The sequence below is a fragment of the Hypanus sabinus genome, chromosome 9 (assembly GCF_030144855.1).
Source record: "Hypanus sabinus isolate sHypSab1 chromosome 9, sHypSab1.hap1, whole genome shotgun sequence".
NCBI lineage: Eukaryota > Metazoa > Chordata > Chondrichthyes > Myliobatiformes > Dasyatidae > Hypanus > Hypanus sabinus.
In genome coordinates, this window is record NC_082714.1 from 52471969 (window position 1) to 52495851 (window position 23883).

At 44.0% G+C, this 23883-nt stretch overlaps 1 protein-coding gene and 1 long non-coding RNA gene across 4 annotated transcripts in view; one reads left to right on the forward strand and one right to left on the reverse strand.

Moving 5' to 3' along the window:
- The window catches only part of LOC132399397 (interleukin-21 receptor-like), a 128386-nt gene that overhangs the window by 56943 nt on the left and 47560 nt on the right, over positions 1-23883 (forward strand). Inside the window, exons 1-5 of one of the 3 annotated variants that reach the window (XM_059979691.1) lie at positions 222-682; positions 2695-2776; positions 7361-7475; positions 21591-21787; positions 22363-22514. In XM_059979691.1, the coding sequence (XP_059835674.1) occupies positions 2707-2776; positions 7361-7475; positions 21591-21787; positions 22363-22514 (534 nt within the window). In that variant the 5' untranslated portion in view covers positions 222-682; positions 2695-2706. Of the gene's footprint in view, positions 1-221; positions 683-726; positions 1152-2694; positions 2777-7360; positions 7476-21590; positions 21788-22362; positions 22515-23883 lie in introns of those variants that run through there. The other 2 variants (XM_059979692.1, XM_059979693.1) reach the window with 2 other exon arrangements.
- The window catches only part of LOC132399398 (uncharacterized), a 25888-nt gene continuing 11078 nt past the window's right edge, over positions 9074-23883 (reverse strand). Inside the window, exons 2-3 of the long non-coding RNA XR_009513984.1 lie at positions 14004-14075; positions 9074-9860 (exon numbers count right to left, since the gene is read on the reverse strand). This is a non-coding gene — a long non-coding RNA (uncharacterized LOC132399398). The remainder of the gene's footprint in view (positions 9861-14003; positions 14076-23883) is intronic.

Consider the following 23883-nt stretch of genomic DNA (forward strand, 5'->3'; position numbering starts at 1 on the left):
AGGAAATCTGCAGATGCCGGAAATTCAAGCAACACACACAAGATGCTGGCGGAACACAGCAGGCCAGGCAGCATCTATAGGGTAAAGCACTGTCGACGTTTCGGGCTGAGACCCTTGAGTTAGTCCTGACGAAGTGCTTCTCCTATAGATGCTGCCTGGCCTGCTGTGTTTCACCAGCATTTTGTGTGTTAGGTGAATGAGAGAATGCCCGACTGTCAAATCCCCATGTGTGTCAGAACATCTATCTCGAACAACGCCTCCGGGGGCATCAAATGAGCAGAATTTCGTCAGCAAAGGCGCATCGATCTCTCCATCCCACGTTCACCATGGCTCAGAGGACGAAAGTCCCTGCTTTTACTCAAGTTATTTTTTAACCCTCACCACATCCTGGCCGTTCTTAATCTCTGACAGGTTGACGTCAGTGATCCGAGGCACATATCTGAAGTGGTGTGTGCATTTCCTGGGGCCCAGAGAGCGTCACCTGAAAGAAGGGGCTCGGCGCTGCCCCCACTCCGACCCCGGGATCGGACCGGTCCGTCCCGACTAAGGGAAAGAAAGATGGCCACTCACTTCGAGCATGCCTCGGGCAGAACACACAGGGGGCTTTGGCATTCCCACCAGTCCGCGAGCATCGTACCGCAGCTCTGAGGTGCCAACGTCCACTAAGAGGTTCAGGAAGCAGGTGAGTGTGTTGTGAGACTGGGCGGGAAGAGGCTGGTCCAACCCCTCCAGGCTGTGGCTTGACTTCAATCCTTTTTTTGCTGACCACAATGACCAACAGCCGCTCCCCCGACCGCCACTGCCGCCTTTCTGACTCAGCTAGTGTCAAACCTTTCATCCCGCTGGGCTCAATCACTTCTCCTGTTCCGCTTTGTGAGAGCCGCGCTGGTCCTGCGGCGGTTTAATTGAGCTGTGGCGAGAGCTCAGTCTCTGGAGGGAAACGCCGGGGCTTCAAATCGGCGGCGGTGAAGCCGGGGACGGGCTTTGTTTATCCCATACCTTCGTCTTCTGGAGGGTGATGGCTTGATTGTTGTGAGAGACCCTCGTTGCTGGGTAATGGAGTGACTCTGTTGGCTGAAATCCTCATGCGTGCGTTTGCCTGAACTGGTCTTATTGCTAAGATGTTACCGGGAAATGCTCCTTTGGCTCAGGTGAGAGAAGCGCTGCCGTCTCCCGACCGGAGAGTGTCTTTGGGGGAAGATTTTCTGGACGAGGGCAGGCTGGAAGGTTCTGGGACAGACTCCTGTGTCGGGAATAAGAATAGAATTAGAGGTTTTTTGTATCACAATTTGACCCTACGTTGATCCAACTCATTACCAAGCTTTCTACCATTGCAGTCCATCTGGTGACACCTATCTTGTCTACTGCTCTGCATCCACCGCGTCTGCTGTCCTCTCCCCCCCCCCCCAGTTTATTTTGTGTACTGGTGAAGGGTCTCTCAGGAAATGTCCACGGTTTACCCCTTTCCACGGATGCTGAGTTCCTCCAGCATATTGTGCGTGTTATTGTGGATTTTCCGCATCTGCAGATTTTCTGTTCTTGTGTTAAGGGCTTGGTTCCTCATTTACAAACTGCTGGTTGACAGCATCATGCCAAAACATACATCTTGATGACTTGGTCCAGTCTCCTCACTGCTGTCTTGCCCTCCTGTCTCCCTAGTTTATCAGATTACTTGTACACAGCAGCGACAGCAATATCCTCCAAGTTAATATTAGAAAAGCTTGGTTATTATTTCCGTCCCTTATCAAAGACTCCTTTGACTGTAAGCTAACTGTCATGGCTATTTATTTGGAATTAGACTGGGCTCAGGACTGACCTTTTTCCAGGAGTTTTGCACAATCAAACTGGACTATTATGGACCACCTGTTTCCCATCTCTCCTTATCCATTCATCTGCCCCTGTAAGCCCAACCCACTACCTATCCACCATTTGATGCGATTGCCCCATAACAATCTACCTGGTTTCCTTCAGCCAAGTCTCTGCAGACTTCAGGCAGTCTATAACTCACCTAGCAGTGTCTTTGCACAAAGCCTTTAAACACCTGAACATTCAAGGGCCCCTCAGCTACATGGTGATTCTCACCATTGTTTTCTAATTCCTCCGAGCTCAGCCCCACTTGTCTGTTCCATCCAAGATCTCTGTGCAGTTTTCATCTTGAGCAACACCAAACGTAGCTTCATACCTTCGGATGCCAAGGCCCTAAGCCCTGCAATTCTCCCCTAACCTTTCTCACTCACTACATTCCTTTCCTCTTTCAAATTGTTCCTTCAAACTAATACCTTCCATCGACTTATTGGTTGCCTGCCCTGATATATCTCCATAGGCCCATGTCAGTTGTTAACATTTCTCTGATGGATTGGATTTTTAAAATTATAAAGACTGTACTGTATGAATGTAATTGTTGTAATATTGGTATCTGGGGGTAAAGCCACAATTCAGCCAACACGTGAACTATTTCTCCTGAACACCTATCTCTGTAATTGTTTCCAAAAAAGCTGCCTTTGTTCCTTAAGTACCTCCTGCAGACTCTTCCCTCCACCTTTGCCCTCTATCTTCTTCCAAACTACACTTCCCCTTTGCTCATTATTTAGACGCTGTTTTCGGTACATTTTGTACGCATGTGGATTTGCTTCAGTAACTAATTTGCATTTCATCAAACAACTGGTATTAAACATGGGTTCTTTTCTTCCCCAGTAAATTTCCACAATGAGGTGTCTCTGGAAGTCCCCACAGCACATAGTTCTTCTGCTTCTTCTATGTGGACAAGCACAATGCAGTAAGTTCATCCTTGTGACACGTTGCGGTGGTTCAGATTCCACTATGCAGTGGGGGCAGTTTGAGGAGGCTTTTGTGAGACAATCAAGAGCATTTATTACACCAATATTACCTCAAAGTTTGTGTGGGCGTCTCCAGTGGATCAGCAAGTAAGAAATTGGTTATAAGTATCAGGCCTTTGCCATTTCTTAAAGGGTAATAAGCAAGATGGTGTTCAGCCAAAATTGAGTCACCCTGATATTCAGGCTCCGACTACCTATTCTCTTTGACAGGTCAGATTATATTTCCCTTATTCTGTTATGATTTAATAAAACTAAAAGCTTCTCATCGACCTAAATTATGCTTTTCAAAAAAAGCCAAAAGTGAACAAAATGATAAAACTTACATTGACGCTCCATTGAAACCTCCTCGTTGAATCAGTAAAGATACAAAAAAAGTGTTTGTTTTTTACAATATACACAGAAATAACCGGATAATCAAATGATCAAATAAACACACAATCCAATATCTTTCAATTAAATTCCAGCTGTGACTTTCTCCCAGATGTCAGGTTTTCTGTTTATTAAATTCTTGGGACATCTGAACATCTTTCACTTGAGAGATCTGCCCATCCTTAATTGCCCCTTGAGAGGTGGTGCTCAGCCACGTCCTTGAAGTATCGGAGTCCATCTGGCAAAGGTGCTCCCATGATGGAGTTCAAAGACTTAGAGTCAGCACTTTCAAGGGTTTGCCATTGGAAGTCAGGATGCTGCGTGTCAGGGAGGGAACCTACAAGTCATGGGCTGAAGCCCTTGTCCTTCCTGGCAGTAGAACGTGACGATTTAGGGGTATGGTCAGAGTAGAATATTTGGTGGATGCTACATACAGTACTGCAGTTATTGTTGGCAATAAATATTTAGACGGTTGATGGAGGGGCAATCAGGTGGGTGACATCGAACTTGATGACATCAAGCTTTTTGAGTGTTGTTGGAGCCACACTCATGAAGATCAGTCATACTCTTGACATGCCTTATAGATTGTGGAAAAACTGTGGGGCGTCAAGAGCAGAGTCACTCAGCCCCTGACCTGCTCTTGTAACCACAGCATTTATGTGGATGGTCAGTGGTAGTGTTCTGGACTTTGATTATGGTGATTTAGTGATGATAATACTTTATATGTGGTTAGATTCTCTTTTGTTCGAGGTAGTCATTGGTATCATTGAGATGCAAATCTTACTTACCACTTACCAGTCCATGCCTGAACATTACCGAGGTCTTAGTGCATGAAGGAGTTGATTTATTTGCTGAAGGGTTATGAAAACAAACTGAACATTGTGCAATAAGAATGAACGTTTCTAATTCTTTCCTCTTATGAAACAGTCAGATACCTGGGACGAGGAAACAGCCACGAGGAACTACTGTAGTGAAGTGCTGTGGGTGGTCATGTTCAAACCTCTGTGCTACTTCAGAGCAGACAGTTGCATTCCAAAATTGTTACTGGCACCTCTGGCATGCCAAGTTCATAGAGGCTGTTGGGTTTGTGCAGTGGCATTAATTAGCAAATCATCAGTCACCACTTCTGACTTTTTGCTGATGTACTCAGTTCTTCCCAATCCCCATATTTATCAACCAAACCCATCCTCCATTATTTTCCAGATCACTCCTGCCCTCCCTCAAATTTAACTGAATGCCTGCATCATTATAATGGGAGATGAGGATCATACATAGGCTTTGACAAGGTTAGGATGGTAGGTCCCTCTCCTGAAGGGAATTTGTGAACCATTTGAATTCTTTTTGATTCTCTGTGGTGTCATCCTTTAAGTCAACTTCAGTCCAAAGTATAAAATATTGCAGATGCTGAAAATCTGAAATCAAAACAGAAAATGCAGGAAACGCTTGGCAGGTCTGGCAGTATCTGTGGAGAGTGAATCAAAGTTGACATTACACAGGAACAAAATCAGCTCTTTTTGAACTTTTAACATCAGGAATCTGCTTTCACCAGGACACAGGGCATGTTGTCCTTTCTCAAATGCCATGGGTTCTGCTTTATTATTTAAAGTTGAGGTGATGAAATCTAACACGGGAAGGCAGTCAATGAAAGAGACAGACTTCTTTTGGGAAGTGGGGCAGTGGTGAAATATATGTTTAACTCTGGAGGATTTCCTTGTTGAAACAAATACTTCCAGAAACAGAGGCCACTCAATCCAGAGATATAAAACAATCGTCTTTGCTGGCTGGGTTAATGTTGATGAATCTATTTAAATGTTTACTTTAATCATGAATTTCTATGCAAAACTGCATTGATGATTCTTCCTTTAAGTTCACTCTTTAGAAGTCCGTGCTTCTGGTGATCAAATCTGCACCTGGAATCAGTCCATGCTTTCTGGTTACTCTTCACAGTGGCCATGTTTCCCTTTGCAAGTGCACGGAGTTATGTGGGCTTAGTAGGTCTGAGATGGGGCAGGGCCACTTGATTCAAATTGCCATTAGTTTTAGGAGGGAGACTGGAAACAGCAGGTAAGATGTTCCGGCTATCCCTCAACAGCACTGTACGGCTCCTTGCAAATTCTGTTCAGAAATTAACTGGCAAACCTGTCACTGTTATCAAATTATGTGGATGTCTTTGACATTCCAGACATAACAAAGATATTGAAGTATTTCAACAATTGTGTTTAAAAAAGAATAAAATACAGTGGATTCCAGTTAATTGGGTCAAAGGTTAATCAGGGCATCCTCTTATTTGGGACCACTCTTAAAGAACAAAAACAAATTGAGAAAACAGCCGGGATTCCCTTCATTTATGTGGGACACTATGCTGCTTAATTGGGACAGAAGATTGTTGCTAAACAATTTCGATCTAGCGTCAGTTTTGTCAACTTGTGTGGCTGTTAGATATTACACAATGCTTAGAGAGAAGAGTTTTTAAGTAGTGTCAGTTGCATATCTTTGTGTTCAATGAGAACTGATAGTTGGTGAAAAATCAGCAGTTAGACATTTCGGAACTGTTTTACTCATTGCTGTTTCAAGTATTTAGGCTTGGAGATGCTAGAAACAGCCATGGGTGAAAATGAATTGATTTCACTACTTCAACAAGTTAGGAACTACAAAGAACTTGAAAGTATTGACAATCATCTTGAATATTGCAATGAAAATAAAGTGTTGGAGGATGCAATTGTTGGAAGTATTGTATGAAGGCTGTCCATTATCTGCACTACTTTTGTTCATTTACAGTCAACCAAGAGAACACAGCCACGTACACTGGTTGGATTCCTCTATCAATAACTATTAGGGACTAAAACACAATTTTATAGTACTGTAGTAGTATTAGTAGTGTCCAATCATAAAAAAGAAGAAATCTGCAGATACTGGAAATCCAAGCAACACACAGTAAATGCGGGAGGAACTCAGCAGGTCAGGCAGCATCTATGGAAAAGAGTACAATCAATATTTCGGGCCAACACCCTTCATCAGCCCAAAACATCAGCTGTACTTTTTTCCATAGATACTGCCTGGCCTGCTGAGTTCCTCCAGCATTTTGTGTGTGTTGCTTGGTAGTGTCTAAATTAACCGGGATCTACATAGACAAATTTATTGATTTCTGTGGTGAATATACATCATGACTGAAAATCCATTGCCCCCTTTGACACTAAATTCCAAAGATCCACCATCCAGATTTCCAAGAAATTCCTTCACTTCTCGGTCCAGTGTGGCTGACTCTCTAGGTGAGTTCCCATCCTTGTCACTCCAGCTTTGGAAAACACCATTCCCACACCAACCTTGTCAAGTCCCACATTTCGTAGGTTTCAATCACCTCTCATTCTTATAAACGCATGAGTAGACTATCTCCTCCCAATATGACAAGCCGGACACTCCAGAGATCAATCTTGCTTGTTATTAAAGCTGTGTTTAAAAAAAAATATACCCAATCTTTGTTTCCAACTGAAGTGATTGAATGCAAAGATTTAAAAAATCAACTTTAAAATTTAGTCAGATCAGTAGAGTTCAGAATTTTCAAAGGTAAGCCATTTGGTGAGAAGGAAAACAATTGAATATCTCTTTCAGAGAAGAGATGAGCCAAACTACCTCATTTTCTGCTGTAAAATTCAATGTTATCACTACTAAAAGTGTCCAGATGCACAGATGTGAATGATGAAGCCAACAGGAGCACAGCTGGGAATGGACACTGTGCTCAGGACCAAAATGGTCCAACAGCAGTAGCTATAATTGTGAATGGTTCTGCATTTAGAGGAGTCACATAGTGCTGACTCATGAATCCAGTATCATAGTTCACATGTTGACTGAAAGAGAAGTTAATTTTTTTCCAGACAATTCTAATTTCCAGCAACTTGGGTTTTATTCACACGATTTGTAAAGGTCATTGAGTGTGATTTAGCCATAATGCAAAGGCATAAATGGCATGTGCTGCCTAATGACATGCAAGTTTTGGTATGTTGGCTGAAGCAAGACCATCATATCAACAGCACAGTCATGCAGTGTCTTACTGGTATTTGTGGTATTGGTTGAGGGAGGAAGCTGTATGATTAAACTTATTCAGAAGGGAAATGGGAAGTAAAATCCACTAATAACTTTTGTTTCTGTCTTCTAAGCTACAATTTGTGACAGTCTAGTCTGTGTCACTGACTACAAAGATTACATAACATGTACCTGGAGAGTTGATGCATCACGGAAGCCTGATGTTTCATATAAACTAAGTGCAAAAACGTAAGTATTAAATCATTAAAATAATCAATCTTATCTTTGTTGATGTGTCTCAGTGTGAAACAGGGCCAAACGCAAACGGGAAACAAACCATACACATCGAGTACCCTGTTCTTATATCACTTGCTACTGCCTCGATCCATTCTCTTGTTGATATACTGTTCATTCCTTGCATCATTTGTACTTACAAAGCTCGCTGCGACATCACTCGACAAGACATTACTTACTGTGACATCACTCACTGTTGAATTGTGAGAAGTCTAGGGCCCCTTATCTAAGAAAGGATGTGTTGGTTTGGAGAGGGTGCAGAGGAGGTTCACGAGAATTATCCTGGGAATGAAAGGGCTAATTTATGAGGAGAGTTTATTGGCTCTGGCCCTGTATCTGCTGGAGTTTAGAAGAATGAGGAGGGATCTCATTGAAATCTATCGAATATCGAAGGGCCTAGGTAGAGTGGACATGGAGAGGAATTTTCCAATAGTGGGAGAGCCTAGCACCACTAGACTCTCACAGCCACAGAATAACAGGACGCCCTTTTAGAACAGAGGAGTTTTTAGCCAGAGAGAGGTGAGTCTGTGGAATTCATTGCCACAGAGGGCTGTGGAGGCCAAGTCATTGGGTACATTTAAAGTGGAGATAGATAGGTTCTTGATTAGTAAGGGCGTCAAAAGTTACAAGGAGAAGTCAGAAGGCAGGAGAATGGGATTGAGAGGGATAATAAATCAGCCCTGATGAGCAGACTTGATGGGCTGAATGGTCTAATCCTGCTCCTGTGTCTTATGATCTTGCAACCTTATGGACTTACTCATTGTTCCATCCTTCAACTGCACATCACTTTGTGATGCATCGTGTTGCTGTGGCATCACTTGCATTTATACCTGTAGGATGCTCCAACTTGCCATCGTCTCACTTGCATTTGCATCACACATATTTGTTTCATCCATGGTCCTGTCACTCTTCCACATCGTTCGTGCTTGCACGTTCCATTGAGAAATCACAAACCACTGTGCTCAGTTCACCTCGCTTCATTGTGGAAAGCATGAGGAAGTGTTAGAGGAGATTTACCAAGATGCTGCCTGGATTAGAGAGCATACCTTATGGGGATAGGTTGAGTGTGCCAGGGCTTTTCTCTTTGCAGTGAAGGAGGTTGAGAGATGACTTGATAGAGGTGTACAAGATGATAAGAGATATAGGTTGAGTGGACAGCTAGAAACTTTTGCTCAGGGTGGAAATGGGATAATTTTAAGGTGATTGTTGGAAAGTATTGGGGGGGATGTCTGAGGCAAGTTTTTACACAGAGAGTGGTGAGTGCATGGAACGTCCTTCCAGGGGTGATGGGAGAGGCACACACATTAGGGGTATTTAAGAAACTCTAAGGTAGTCATGTGGATGATAGAAAAATGGAAGGCTACATAGGAGGGAAGGGTTAGATTGATCTTGAAGTAGGTTCAAAGGGTGGCACATCAATGTGGGCCAAAGGGCCTGTGCTGTGCTGTAGTGTTCTACGCTCATGCCCTATTGCTTCACTCACTAAAATGTCGCTGTTTTATCTCCTGATGTTGTAGCAGGAGGTCAGGATCACAGTTTTGAGGTCCGGGGAAATAATCTTTTATTTGATTAAGTGAGATTGATGGAGAGGGACACCAGTTTGAGAGACAGATAGACCAAAAAGAGGAGACATCCAATGTAGAAGGACATCAAAAAGGCAAGCACTTCCATGTACATAACAATCTTAAAACAGCAAGCCAATCTATGGCAGTCACGTTGAGGTCAAAAACCAGGACACCTGCATATGCTGGAAATCTAAAATAAAAACAGAATGCTGGAATCACTCAGCAGATCTGCAGAATCTGGAAATTTAGTGCTTCAGGTTAAAGCCTCTTGAAGGTCTGAATTTTTGTAGCTTGGTCAGAGATATATGCTTTATAGGCAAATGAAAAGCAAGTGGAAGGTGGAATGTGGTCCCAGAGTTTTGGTTTTGATACCTCCAGCATTTTCTCCAGTGAAATGTTCAAGTCAGAATTGGGGGAATATTGAGGTACTGGAATGTTGTAGGATTAGAGTAGATTGCAGACTACAGACTACAGAATTGGAGGAGCATTGAGATACTGGAATGTAGGATTAGAATAGACTGCAGACTCCAGAATTAGACTACAGAATTGGAGGAGCATTGAGACTGGAATGTTGTAGGATTGGAGTAGACTACAGAGAAAGGGAATGGTGAGGCTAAGAGGAGATTTGTATAGCATTAATATGTATTGTAATCTGGCGGGTGGTGTAGTGGCATCTGCACTGGACTTCGAGGCGAGTGATCCCAGATTCGAATCCGGATGGCTCCTTGCACATTTTTCATCTGTGCTGGGTTGAGCATCGAGTTAGCAACTCGACCTTGTAAAAAAACAGACAAGTGTTAAAGAAAGGCAAGGTTGCTGCACGATACACCACAAAGCACAGAGAGGAACAGCAGCTACATATACTGTAACACGTACATGGAGGAACTCGGCAGGTCAGCTAGCACCTATGGAAAGGAATAAACTGTCAATTTCTGTTCTCGCCAAACTGGATGCCATTGTAGATCAGCAATCCCAGAGGTTCAAGTGAACAGGTACCAGTCAGGACATGGGATGCTGAGTTTTGGATTGTCTTAATTATGGAGACTAGGATCTTGAAGACTGTCTGAGCTGAGAAGGGCTTTGGCAGTGAACAAGTGAGGCAGATCTAAATTAGGCAAACAACAACATAAATACAAGGTATGAAACTTAAGCCTGAGGTCAGACATGACACTGAGGTTACAAACAGACTGGTTTGGCTTCCATCACCTGCCTGCCAGATGATGGAGTCATTACCTGGTGAAAGCAGTTTGTGACATGGACTGAAGATGATGGCTTCTGGAAATCTCTGAGTACTTCAGGACAGACAGCTAAGGTTGATGGGTCATTGGGTAGTCAGTAGTTCGATGAGAGTGGTGCTGTGGAAGCAGTTGGGAGGCCCATTTGGCAAGTTGGGTCTACAAGGGGCATGAGGGAAGACTGATACATACCACGTGCTGGAGGAGCTCAACAGGTCAGGCAGCATCTATGGATGGAAAGAACCAGTCGATATTTTGGGTTGAGACCCTTCTTGAGGACTCATGAAGGGTCTCATGCTGTAACGTCGATTGTTTCTTCCCATCCATAGATGCTGCTTGACCTGCTGAGCTCCTCCAGTGCATTGTGTTTATTGCTCTATATTTCCAGCATCTGCAGTACCTCATGTGTCTATGAGGGATGATTAGATGTAAACTTGAGTGAAAGGTGAGTTTAGGCTTAGAGAAATTGTTTTAAAAAAAATTTGCCCTAGTGAGCTAGGATAAAGGAGGGAAAGGACAGAAGAAGCAGGCCATATCACAAGAGATGGTGGCAAAGAGTTTACTGCTTCCATTATTGAAGGTAACTGGAGAAAGTTGATGAAGAAAGGTCAGGTACTAACTCTGCAGTCCAGCATTATGATACATAAAGCTGACAGAGACTCATTGGTGGTCAGTAAGGATGAAGCAGTTGAGAGGGGCTGTTTCAGATAAGTGGAAATGGGGCTGAATGAACAGAGAAACAGAATTATGAAGTGCGGGACAGACGCCTACAACAATGGAAATAGTTGGCAGATAACAGGGAGGCTGATCAGAGCCTCAGACTACGAGCAGAGACAGAAGTGTCACGAATGGATGATCAAATGTAGCACAACGCCCCAGCCCTGTTGCGAATGCATTTGTAGTTGTTGAGGGTGGTTAATGTGGTCTCTCTGCGATCTCGGGCAATATTTCAAATTCATTCTGCACAAAGGTAGTAGAGTGTGTGTGTGTGCATGGTGCAGTGAGACATTGCTCGAGCCTTCTCATTCCATCAGGTATAAATAGATCAATAAAACTCACCCAGAAACCACTCTTCAATCAGGCGACATGGTGCAAATGAAGTGACATCATTAAATATTCCACTCACACTTTTGAGTGTGAAATACATAATTACTCATATTTTTTTAACCTTGTGTGGCCCTGGGGAATTCCAGTCTCTTGGATAATTGCTTTTAAAATGCTTTAATTCTCACTAATTAGATCTTCTGGTTAATTAGCAACATTTTTTGAGAATCAGGATTATTTTCATATGGAAGTAATAAAACAAACCTGTAAAATACTTCAGACCCATTTTCCTTGTGCAAGATTCATCTCTTTTTATCATTTTAGAATGCTTCCATATTTTTGAAGTTTATCGCAGCAGAATTCACTGCAGTGTGTTTGTCTGCTGCGTAACCTTGGGCCCTAGAAGACTTCATTTATCCCTGAGCTTATACATTAAGAGTTCAAGTTCTATTGCACAGTTTTGAACCTAAAAAATCTGTCCAGAACATTTTAAAATGTTGTTTCATTATTTCCTAACACTGTTTAAAAACAAGCTCTGCTTGGGCTTCCATCTAGGCACAGATATCAATTATAACAGACATTTTGATGACAAACTCTGCCATCTTCATTAGGGATGATGTCAGGGCATGTCTAGACTGGTGGTATTTATACCCCATCGTCCATCCATCCTCATCCAATCAGGTTTCCACTGTCCCACCTTATTTACAATCAGATTCCAACTGAATTTTTAACAAAGACGAGGGTCGCACTCTAAGTAAGAACTGGAATTCGATTGTAAATATGGTGGAACAGCGGAAACCTAATTGGATGAAAACTAATCAATCAGGAGGGACGGACAGCAGGGATATAAATACCACCAGACTAGACATGCCCAGGCATTGTCCCTGACAAAGATGGCCGAGTCTGCCATTGAAACACTGTATATAATCGATATCTGTACCCGGCTGGAAGCCCAAGAAGAGTTTATTCGTCATTTATGCTGGGAATGCACTCGGTCCTTCTTCCACATTTAAAAAGTTTTTCAAAGGTGATGAAATTCCAAGGATGGTGTTATTGGAAGAGTAATGTTGTCTGATTTCCATCTGCAGCACCACAATGTTCCGAGGACAGCAGGTATTGCTGGTTAACTATTCCCAGGCCACTTGTACTTAGACAAAGAGCAGAGGGATCAGCAGCTATCCTTTTATAGCACAAGCATGCAAAAATACTTCTACACTTCCACTTCCCTGAGTTTAGTGTTAGGTCTAGAGCATGGTAGTTGCAGGAGAACGTTCAATGGAGCAAGGAAGGGTCAGCCTTGAGTATGGAAGGAATATGAACTTAGATTTATTAATGATTGCCCATTGAACTAGTGGTCAGCTTGGGATGTCGGTATTAGTCATCTTGTGAGTGTGCAACTCTTGTCATTACTTGAGCAGTGTGGTTGAAAATTTTGCTGGAACTAGTTTTGAGCATTGTTGTTAGTTGGTGGGTGGATTCTGGAGGAAAAAACAGCACAAGAAAATGCAACACCCTGCACCCTGATATTTTGGTGTTCATGGTCCCTGAATCGTGAGTAATATATTAAAATATTTAAAAAAAAACAACCCACAGGAAACAGCAATTTACAAAGGAGTCCAAGAGCCAGTGATTCAACACTTCAGGAAATTAAGTTTTTAATTGGGGTGTGCAAAGCAGCAAATGTTTTAATGACAAGTTGAATGTAATTGCTTAGCTTAACTGTGAAGTGAAAATAAAGAGTCTTGGCATGCTGCCCAAGACTAGTGGAACATGCTTTCTCTGTCAGGATGGTGAGGAACTGTGTTCCCCTGGGTCGATTGTCTTTTTTAGTCTGTACTAATGACTTAGATGTAGGGGTGCAAACAGGAAAAAGTCTGCAGACACTGGAAATCCAATGTATCACACACAAAATGCTGGAGGAATGCGGCAGGTCAGGCAGCGTCTATGGGAAAAAGTAAACAGTCGACATTTCAGGCCAAGACCCTTCTTCAAGACTGAGAAGGAAGGGGGAAGATGCCAGGATAAAAGGGTGGGGGGGGAGAGGAAAGAGGTTAGTAGAAGGTGATAGCTGAAACCAGGTGGATGGGGAAGGCCAAGGGCTGGAGAAGAAAGAACTTGATAGGAAAGGAGAGTGGACAATAGAAGAAAAGGAAGGAGGAGGGGAAAGTGTTAAGCATGTGAGAAGTGAAAGGTCAGAGTGGGAAATAGAAGTGGGGGTGGGAAGGGTGGAGTTTGTTCACCAGAAGGAGAAATCAATGTTCATGCCATCAGTTTGGAAGCGACCTAGACAGAATATAAAGTGTTGCTCCTCCATCCTGAGGGTGGCCTCATCTTAGCACAAGAGGAGGCCATGAGCTGACACATCAGAATGGGAATGGGAATTTAAATGTTTGGCCACCAGGAAGGCCTCCTTGTGGCCGATGGTGTGGAGGTGCTTGATGAAGCTGTTCCCAATTTCAAAATCCACAGCTGACACAAAATTTGGCAGTTTTGCTAACTGTATCTAGTCACAGCATAGAAACAGGCCCATTGGCACATTGTGTCTGCTCTAGCCATTAAGAACATATTTTTTACACTGAGTTCAACCACTTTATTGTTCCCACTTCCCCATCAATTGCCCCCTAAATTCTTCCACTTACCTGCAACACTTATAATGGCCAGTTAATCGACACAACTACACGTTCTTGGGATGTGGGAGGAAGCTGGAACACCTGGAATGGGAGAACATGGCAGAACATGCAAACACAACGCAGACAGCATTGGAGGTTAGGTTTGGACCCAGATCACTGAGAGTGTGGGACAGAAACTCTAATGACCTACTTCACTCTGTCTCCCAGAGAATAGTGATGGACCATGTAACCTACTCTAGAAACTGCCTAGAATTCCCCTGCTGCATAGCCCTCTATTTTTCTAAGCTCCATGTACCTATCTAAGAGACTCTTAAAAGACCCTATTGTACCCGACTCCACCACCGTCACTGGCAGTCCATTCCACGCACCCACCAGTCTGTGTGAAAAATGTACCTCTGACATCCCCTCAGTACTCATTTCCAAGCACCTTAAAACTAAGCCCCCTTGTATTAGCCATTTCAGCCCTGGGAAAATTCTCTGGCTATCCACATGAACCATTTTATCATTTTATATGCCTCTATCAGGTCACCCCTCATCCTCCTTTGCTCCAAGGAGAAAAGGCCAAGTTCACTCACCTATTCTCATAAGGCACACTCTCCAATCCAGGCAACCTCCTTGTAAATCTCCTCTGCACTCTTTCTATAGTATCCACATCCTTCCTGGAGTGAGGTGACCAGAACTGAACTCCAAGTGGGGTCTGACCGAGGTCTTATGTAGCTGTAACATTACCACACGGCTCTTGAACTCAATCCCACGGGTTGATAAAGGCCTACACACCATACACCTTCTTACCAACACTGTTAACCTGTGCGGCAGCTTTGAATGTCCTATGGACACGGACTCCAAGATCTCTCTGATCCTCCACACTGTCAAGAGTCTTACCATTAATATTGCATTCTGTCTTCAAATTTGACCTACCAAAATGAACCATTTCACACAACTCCCACTTAAGTTGAATGTAGAAAAATATGGTCGGAAGAATGAGGAGAGACAATATAGAATAACGTGTTGCAGGAGCAGAGGCTTTTCAGAGCGTGTGAACACAAATCAGTGAAAGTGGCAGGGCAGGTTAGAAGGTGATTGAAAGAAAATACACAAATGGAGGAATGAAGTATAAAAACAGCGAATAGGTGCCGACCCTTTTTAAAACACTGGGTGGACTTCAGCTACAGTGTTTTGCTAAATTCTGATTTTCATGTTACAAAAACAATATGAAGGAGAGGGTCCTGAGAAGATGTATGCAAATGGTGGTTGAGATAAAGGATTGCAATTATAAGGAGAGATTAAAGGGTGTGAGTCTGTTTCCTTTGGAGAAGAGTAGGCTAAGGAGATGTTTGACTTAAATACATAAAATGGTGAGGGTCTGGACAGGATAAGTTGTAGGAGGTTGGAGGGAGGTTTCAGGACTAGAATTCAGAGGAACAAAATAAAGGAGAAAAAAATTAAAACTGAAGTTAGAAAATAATTTTGGAACCTGGAATGCGCTGGCACCAAATATGGTGGAGGTAGATCACTGAGTCCTTCAGGAGAGAATTGAATAAATACTCGGAGAACTCCAGTAGATTATACAAGTATGAGTTTCCTCTCATGGTAATTCTTCTCAATCCTATCATTTTCTTCAAGATGTTCTGTTATTTCATCTTCCTTTATAAATCCCATCAGTCTGTCTACTACTGGCCCAAGGCAACAGGTTGTTTGAATCACAAGAGATTCTGGAGATGCTGGAAATCCAGAATAACACACACAAAAATGCTGGAGGAACAGCAGCCAGCCAGCATCTATGGCGAGGAATGAAGAGTCGACATTTTGAGCTGAGACCCTTCATCAGGCCTGATCTTGACTGAACTGCTGAGCTCCTCCAGCATTTAGTGTGGTTGTTGGTAGCTTTTTTTCTTATTTCTTCCTTTCTTCAATCATGAGGTCACAGTTACTTCTCTTCAATCCGTAGAAACAATTCCAGGATCTATAGCACTTTGGAAGATGACAATCGGAGCATTCGCTATCCCGGAAGCCACTTCTTTTAAAATTGCAGGCTGTAATTCCTTGGCATTTAACAGCGTACATGCTCACCAAGTTCTCTAGTGTGATAATTTTTAATATTTAGTTTGTTCAGTTCCTCATTCTCACCCTTGATTCTTCCACAGACTCTGTAAGTTTTGTGTATCATCAAGTCAGACATAATGTAATTGCTGAATTTCTCTGCCATTTTGGGATATCCCATAACCAAGATGAAGCTCAACCTGCAACGTTGGCTATCCATTTTCCCCCAGACCTTGATGACCTTTTGGGTTCCTCCAACTGTCTGTTTCTTTGCACGATGGCTCTTTTATCCACCCAGTGTTACATCCTCAAAGAATTTGAGCAGGCTGGTCATACGTGATTTATCTTTTATAGAAACTATTTTGATCATCTGATGAATTTCTAAATGCCCTGGTGTAGCCTTAATACCCGGGTTGCGATGCTGAGGGATGTTCGTAAACTGATTGCTCCATGTCAGGAACGTCTGTTTCCTACAGTGACCCCCATTATATCACTCTTCATAACCCTTTCATTTCTTTCAACATTTGGGTTTGGAGGACTGTGTGTGTGGAAGTGGGTGGGTGAGTAGGAGGGAGGAACCGGGGATTTTTGTTTTGCTACTGTTAGTTTGTTGCATGTTGTGTTCTTGTGCTGTTCTGCTGAGCTTTGTGGGCATGCTATGCTGGCGTTGGAATGTTTGGCGAGACTTAAAAGGCTCCCCCCAGCGCATCCTTGGGTGTGTTGTAAGTAAAATAATCTGAATCTGAACATTTACCCAAACTCTACGAATAATTAAATTCATGGAATGTATTCTACATCCAGTCACACCACAAAAATTACATTTTATTATTAAGGCTGTCTTGCAAAATGCTTCAGACATGTTTGAGAGAATTTCTGTAAAGTCTGATTTCCATACATCAGTCCATCCGTGACCCATGTAGCCCTGTAACAGATTCTGGCAGTTGTCCAATGACAGGTGCCGAACCGATTTGTTCCTAATTCCTACCGTTTTTCATTCTTGAATGCTGGAGCAGCTCGCTAGGCTACAGCTGGTCTCCACATTGTGGGAAAGCTGAGGTTGCATTGGAGGATAAACAGAGGGCATTTATGAGGATAGCTCCAGCACAAGGAAGCAGTTGCTATGAGGAAAGTTTGACCAGAGGAGTGGAAAAGCCTGAAAGGACTGTGATACACAAAATTATGATCAGTTTGTTTTTTCTCTCATTTAGAGGGTAGTAAGCTGTCTGAAACTAGCTGGTGGAAAAGATGGGAGAAGCAGGAATGCTCTCTTGATTAAACAGTACCGGGATGTGGATTTACAGAGCATTAAACTGCAAAGGTAGTTATCTATGATCCAGCAAATAGGAGCTGAAAGAGTCCCTACAATGTTAAATTTTCAATGATTCTATGACAATTATAGAATAACAAGGTGCTACAAGGCTATCAAATTTTATAAAAGTCTGCCTTTCTAGTTTTGTGAAAAGTAAATTTTAGGTCATGATCTGTACTGAGCGAGTGTCACACTATCAGAGGGACAGTACTGAGGGAGTGTCACACTGTCAGAGGGACAGTATAGAGGGAGTGTCACTCTCAGAGGGACAGTACTGAGGGAGTTTTACACTGTCAGAGGGACAGTACTGAGGGAGTGTCTCACTGTCAGAGGGACAGTACTGAGGGAGTGTCACACTGTCAGAGGGACAGTACTGAGGGAGTTTTACACTGTCAGAGGGACAGTACTGAGGGAGTATCACACTGTCAGAGGGACAGTACTGAGGGAGTATCACACTGTCAGAGGGACAGTACTGAGGGAGTTTTACACTGTCAGAGGGACAGTACTGAGGGAGTATCACACTTTCAGAGGGTCAGTACTGAGGGAGTATCACACTGTCAGAGGGTCAGTACTGAGGGAGTGTCTCACTGTCAGAGGGACAGTACTGAGGGAATATCACACTGTCAGAGGGACAGTACTGAGGGAGTGTCATACTGTCAGAGGGACAGTACTGAGGGAGTGTCACACTGTCAGAGGGACAGTACTGAGGGAGTTTTACACTGTCAGAGGGACAGTACTGGGGGAGTATCACACTGTCAGAGGGTCAGTACTGAGGGAGTGTCTCACTGTCAGAGGGACAGTACTGAGGGAGTATCACACTGTCAGAGGGACAGTACTGAGGGAGTCTCAGACTGTCAGAGGGACAGTACTGAGGGAGTGTCACACTGTCAGAGGGACAGTACTGAGGGAGTGTCTCACTGTCGGAGGGACAGTACTGAGGGAGTGTCACACTCTCAGAGGGACAGTACTGAGGGAGTGTCACACTATCAGAGGGACAGTACTGAGGGAGTTTCTCACTGTCAGAGGGACAGTACTGAGGGAGTGTCACACTGTCAGAGGGACGGTACTGAGGGAGTTTTACACTGTCAGAGGGACAGTACTGAGGGAGTGTCTCACTGTCAGAGGGACAGTACTGAGGGAGTTTTACACTGTCAGAGGGACAGTACTGAGGGAGTATCACACTGTCAGAGGGACAGTACTGAGGGAGTATCACACTGTCAGAGGGACAGTACTGAGGGAGTTTTACACTGTCAGAGGGACAGTACTATCACACTTTCAGAGGGTCAGTACTGAGGGAGTATCACACTGTCAGAGGGTCAGTACTGAGGGAGTGTCTCACTGTCAGAGGGACAGTACTGAGGGAATATCACACTGTCAGAGGGACAGTACTGAGGGAGTGTCATACTGTCAGAGGGACAGTACTGAGGGAGTGTCACACTGTCAGAGGGACAGTACTGAGGGAGTTTTACACTGTCAGAGGGACAGTACTGGGGGAGTATCACACTGTCAGAGGGTCAGTACTGAGGGAGTATCACACTGTCAGAGGGTCAGTACTGAGGGAGTGTCTCACTGTCAGAGGGACAGTACTGAGGGAGTATCACACTGTCAGAGGGGCAGTACTGAGGGAGTGTCATACTGTCAGAGGGACAGTACTGAGGGAGTGTCACACTGTCAGAGGGACAGTACTGAGGGAGTGTCTCACTGTCGGAGGGACAGTACTGAGGGAGTGTCACACTCTCAGAGGGACAGTACTGAGGGAGTGTCACACTATCAGAGGGACAGTACTGAGGGAGTTTCTCACTGTCAGGGACAGTACTGAGGGAGTGTCACACTGTCAGAGGGACGGTACTGAGGGAGTTTTACACTGTCAGAGGGACAGTACTGAGGGAGTGTCTCACTGTCAGAGGGACAGTACTGAGGGAGTGTCACACTGTCAGAGGGACAGTACTGAGGGAGTATCACACTGTCAGAGGGACAGTACTGAGGGAGTGTCACACTGTCAGAGGGACAGTACTGAGGGAGTATCACACTGTCAGAGGGACAGTACTGAGGGAGTGTCTCACTGTCGGAGGGACAGTACTGAGGGGGTGTCACACTGTCGGAGGGACAGTACTGAGGGAGTGTCACACTATCAGAGGGACAGTACTGAGGGAGTGTCACACTGTCAGAGGGACAGTACTGAGGGAGTGTCACACTATCAGAGGGACAGTACTGAGGGAGTGTCACACTGTCAGAGGGACAGTACTGAGGGAGTGTCACACTGTCAGAGGGACAGTACTGAGGGAGTGTCACACTATCAGAGGGACAGTACTGAGGGAGTGTCACACTATCAGAGGGACAGTACTGAGGGAGTGTCACACTGTCAGAGGGACGGTACTGAGGGAGTGTCACACTGTCAGAGGGACGGTACTGTGGGAGTGTCACACTGTCAGAGGGACAGTACTGAGGGAGTGTCACACTGTCAGAGGGACAGTACTGAGGGAGTGTCACACTGTCAGAGGGACAGTACTGAGGGAGTGTCACACTGTCAGAGGGACAGTACTGAGGAATGGCACACTGAGGGAGGAGTTTGAAATGTTTACTGTTAGTTCAATTCCACAGATGCTGCCTAACCTCAGAATCAGAATCGGGTTTATTATCACCGGCATGTGATGTGAAACTTGTTAACTTAGCCCCAGCAGTTCCATGCAATACATAATCTAGCAGAGAAAATAAATAAATAAACAAACAAACAAGTATATTGAATAGATTTAAAAAACATGCAAAAAACAGAAATACGGTAAATTAAAAAAGTGAGTTAGTGTCCAAGTATTCAATGTCCATTTAGGAGTCGGACGGCAGAGGAGAAGGAGCTGTTCCTGAGTCGCCGTGTGTGTGCCTTCAGGATTCCTGCTGTGTTCCTTCAGCATTTTGTGTGTGTTGCTTCGGCTTTCCAGCGTCTGCAGACTCTCTTGGGTTGACACCAGCTGTGGCATTGTGAACGTGCAGTATGGTTGCATCTATTTGTTAGATGAGGATCCTTTGCCTGGTCTGCTCTCAAACCAGCTCAAACGATATGATGACAAATTTAAAAATTGACACTTTGTATCTCTCAGAAATCACCAAACCTGAATATTGACTGTCGGCTGCTTCTGAGTTCTCGTTTGGCCAGAGCTGGCTCCATGATAAATAGATTTTGAAAGTTTGTGCTTCTCTGTCAGGCTGTTTGAGCCGGGCTGAAAGAAGCGATAGAGACCTCCCTTTAGCGGTATGTTTTATAACCAGCACTGGAGATGAGCGTATCTGACAGACAGTTCTGGGTGGCAAACTGGCACCGAACCCTCGAGGATTCCTCTCCTCCTCCTGGAAGCAGCTGTGACATTGTTACACCCTGTGGCCTGAGATACCTTTTTCTCTCTGCCTCAGTAAAGCAGCCAACATAATCACAAACCCTACCCACTCTAGCCATCCTCTCTCCTATCAGATACCAAAGCCTGAAAGCACTTACCATGAGGCTCCTGAGCAGTTCTTACCCTGCTTTCCTAAGACTCTTGACCTCATAGCCTACCTTGTTAGGGTCTTACGCCTTAGTATCGACCTGCACCACACTTTCTCTGCAGCAGTAACACTTTATTCAGCATTCTGTCATTGTGTGACCCTGTACTCCCTCAATGCACTGTTGTAATGAATTGAACTCTATGAACCATATTCATGACAGACTCCTCACTGTACCCCAGTACATCTGACTTGAATAAACCAATTCCAATTTCAATTCCTGCAGAACGGTGAATATATATTTTATAGTGTGAAATGGACTCATTAGCAGATCCCTTTGGAATATCTGTAAAATCCCTACCAAACGGAGACACCTCTTTCTCCCTTATTAGAGAGAGAGAGAGAGAGAGCCTTTGGTATGTGGAAAACCAGGTAAAACGTCAAGTCTTTGGGGTGACTGCAAATCTGTGTCTTTTCTGTTGCTTTGCTGCACAATTGAGTGCTCGGTGGTGGGTGCCGATGCTTATTTTTGCTGGTGGGGGGAGGGGGGATTGTTGTTTGCTGCCACTTAGGCGTGGGAGGGAGGGGAGCTGGGGGGGGTGATCTTTGGGGATCTAACATTTAACTGTCATTCATTCTTTGGGAGAACTCCTCTGTTTTCGTAGATGGTTGTGAAGATAAAGCATTTCAGGATGTATATTGTATACATTTTGCTGACATTAAATGTACCTTTGAAACCAGACATATGATATTTCCGCCGTTTTCCACTTTAGGGATGGGTATAGTTTATCCTGCAATCTGAATGCAACAGAATGTTCCAACGAGGGCAAAGCTTTCGCTGTGTGCCGCTGTCAACTCTACGAAGATTTCGGGATTACAAGTGTAAACTACACTATGACCATCACTTCGAAGAGACGTGGAGTGGAGATCAGCAGCGCGAAGTGTCCCGACTTCGACACATCCGTAAACAGTGAGTGTCAAAACGCAGTGGCAAAAGAGTCAGACGAGGGAAAGGACGTTGTTAATCCCTGCCCTGTCTACCAGGAACACCATGACGAGTCGAGTAAAGTTCCTCTTATATTGTCCAGACAAACACTTCCCTTGATCTGTCTTGTTTGCCACATTCTTCTCCTCTGTCCCTATCTGTCTTTCTCCTCTTCTTTACATCCTGTCCCCATTCTCCCTGTATATGTTAAGTTCAATTCTTATTTCCACAGTCTTTCTCTCTCGATCTTCCTGTTCTTCCCTTCTCTCCTCAGTTTCTCCCTTGGAAAACATCCTATCCGGTTCCAGTTCCATTTCGATTGGCTTTAAGGTTCTTGAAACATTGGGAAAAGTACTCTTCTAAACCCCCTTCCTTTTCAGTTGGACAACTTCAACTCTGCAAAATCATTATCAAACCTCAACTTATTTCATACCACTCTCTCGTCAGACAGACATATCCTTTCTCAAATAGCCCATGACTGGAATGGACCCTGTGAGCTTGAGTATTGTTGTCTATGTATTCACAGTTCAAACATCTAAACAAAATCTGTCTCTCCCCAGTTAAACCTATTGCACCATTCAACTTCACCGTCTCACACATCGCTCCATGTGAGACTTACAACTTCACCTGGAAAATAGCCTATAATGAGCAGGATTACATTAACCAATTCGAATACCAGCTGAGGTACAGGAGGTTGCAAGACAGCTGGGAGGTAGGACTACACCTTAACTTTTTCTGATATTCTGTGATGAAGGTCTCTCTTATGGAGCTTCTGTCCATTATGAATAAACTCTTCTCGGGCTTCCAGCCAGCTACAGGTATAGTTTTTTACATCACCTTGTAGCCATTCTGTAGGAACGTCATGCGCAATCGTCTTATTTCCTTGGGATACTGGAAGCCCGAGAATAATGTATTCATCAGCGAAGTCGGGAAAGCACGAGATCCTTTTTCACTCCTGTCCATTAAACCAGTACAACTACCTATCCCTATTATACTGAAAGTATTGAATATCTCAGACATGGGTTCCACAAGCAATAACTCTTCATGGGGACAGCTCTGTGGCCACATTACAAACAATCTCTCTCTCTGGAGTCTAGTTCAGTAGATGGGAGAAGGATAACATGCAAACTGACAATCATTGCAGCATGATTTACAGACACTCTCTAGGAAGCAAGTCCCATAGCTGCTGACTCTAAGCAGAGAGCAGTTCCACCGAGGGTGATTGCCATTGGGGTGCAGTTGCTTCGACACTGTGTCCCACGACAGGAGAGGCTGATGGACGTTAATTACCATCGGATAATGAGTTACGCACTGTACACTGACTCTTATGGGAGTACAGTTCCGGAGAGCCTTCCGCTGTTTATATTGCTATGGATCGTAGTGTTTACTGGGGCATATCTGCAGATATACTGACTTTTGCTGGGTGGGGAAGGAATGGGGAGTGAGCAGAGAATGGGATTACGTTCACTTTGTTCAATTACAATATCTGGTTCTTGGCCATTCGTATTTATTGTTCCAGTTTGGTGGTCCGCTACAGCCCCGAAGTGCGTGGTCCCGAAGGTATCTGGGAGGGAAGTTCTTGGATTTAGACCAAAGATGAAGGAAAAGTTCAAATTTCAAAGTAGATGTATTATGAAAGTACATATATATCACTGTATGCAACCCTGAGATTCATTTTCTTGTGGGCATGCTCAGTGAATCCTTAATAGAATAATAACCATAACAGAATCAATGAAAGACCGCACCTACTTGGGAGTTCAGCCAGTGTGCAAAGGACAACAAACTGTGCAAATACAAACAGAAAGAAGTAATAATAAAAAATAAATAAGCCACAATATCGAGAACCTGAGATGAAGAGTCCTAGAAAGTGAGTCCATTGGTCGTGGGAACAGTTCAATGATGAGGTAAGTGAAGTTGAGTGAAGTTATCCTTTCTGGTTCAAGAGCCTGATGATTGAGGGGTAATAACTGTTCCTGAAGCTGGTGGTGTAAGCCGAGACTCTTGTGCCTTCTTCCTGACAACAGCAGAGAGAAGAGAGCATGGCATGGGTGGCGGGGGCCCCTGATGATGGATACTGCTTT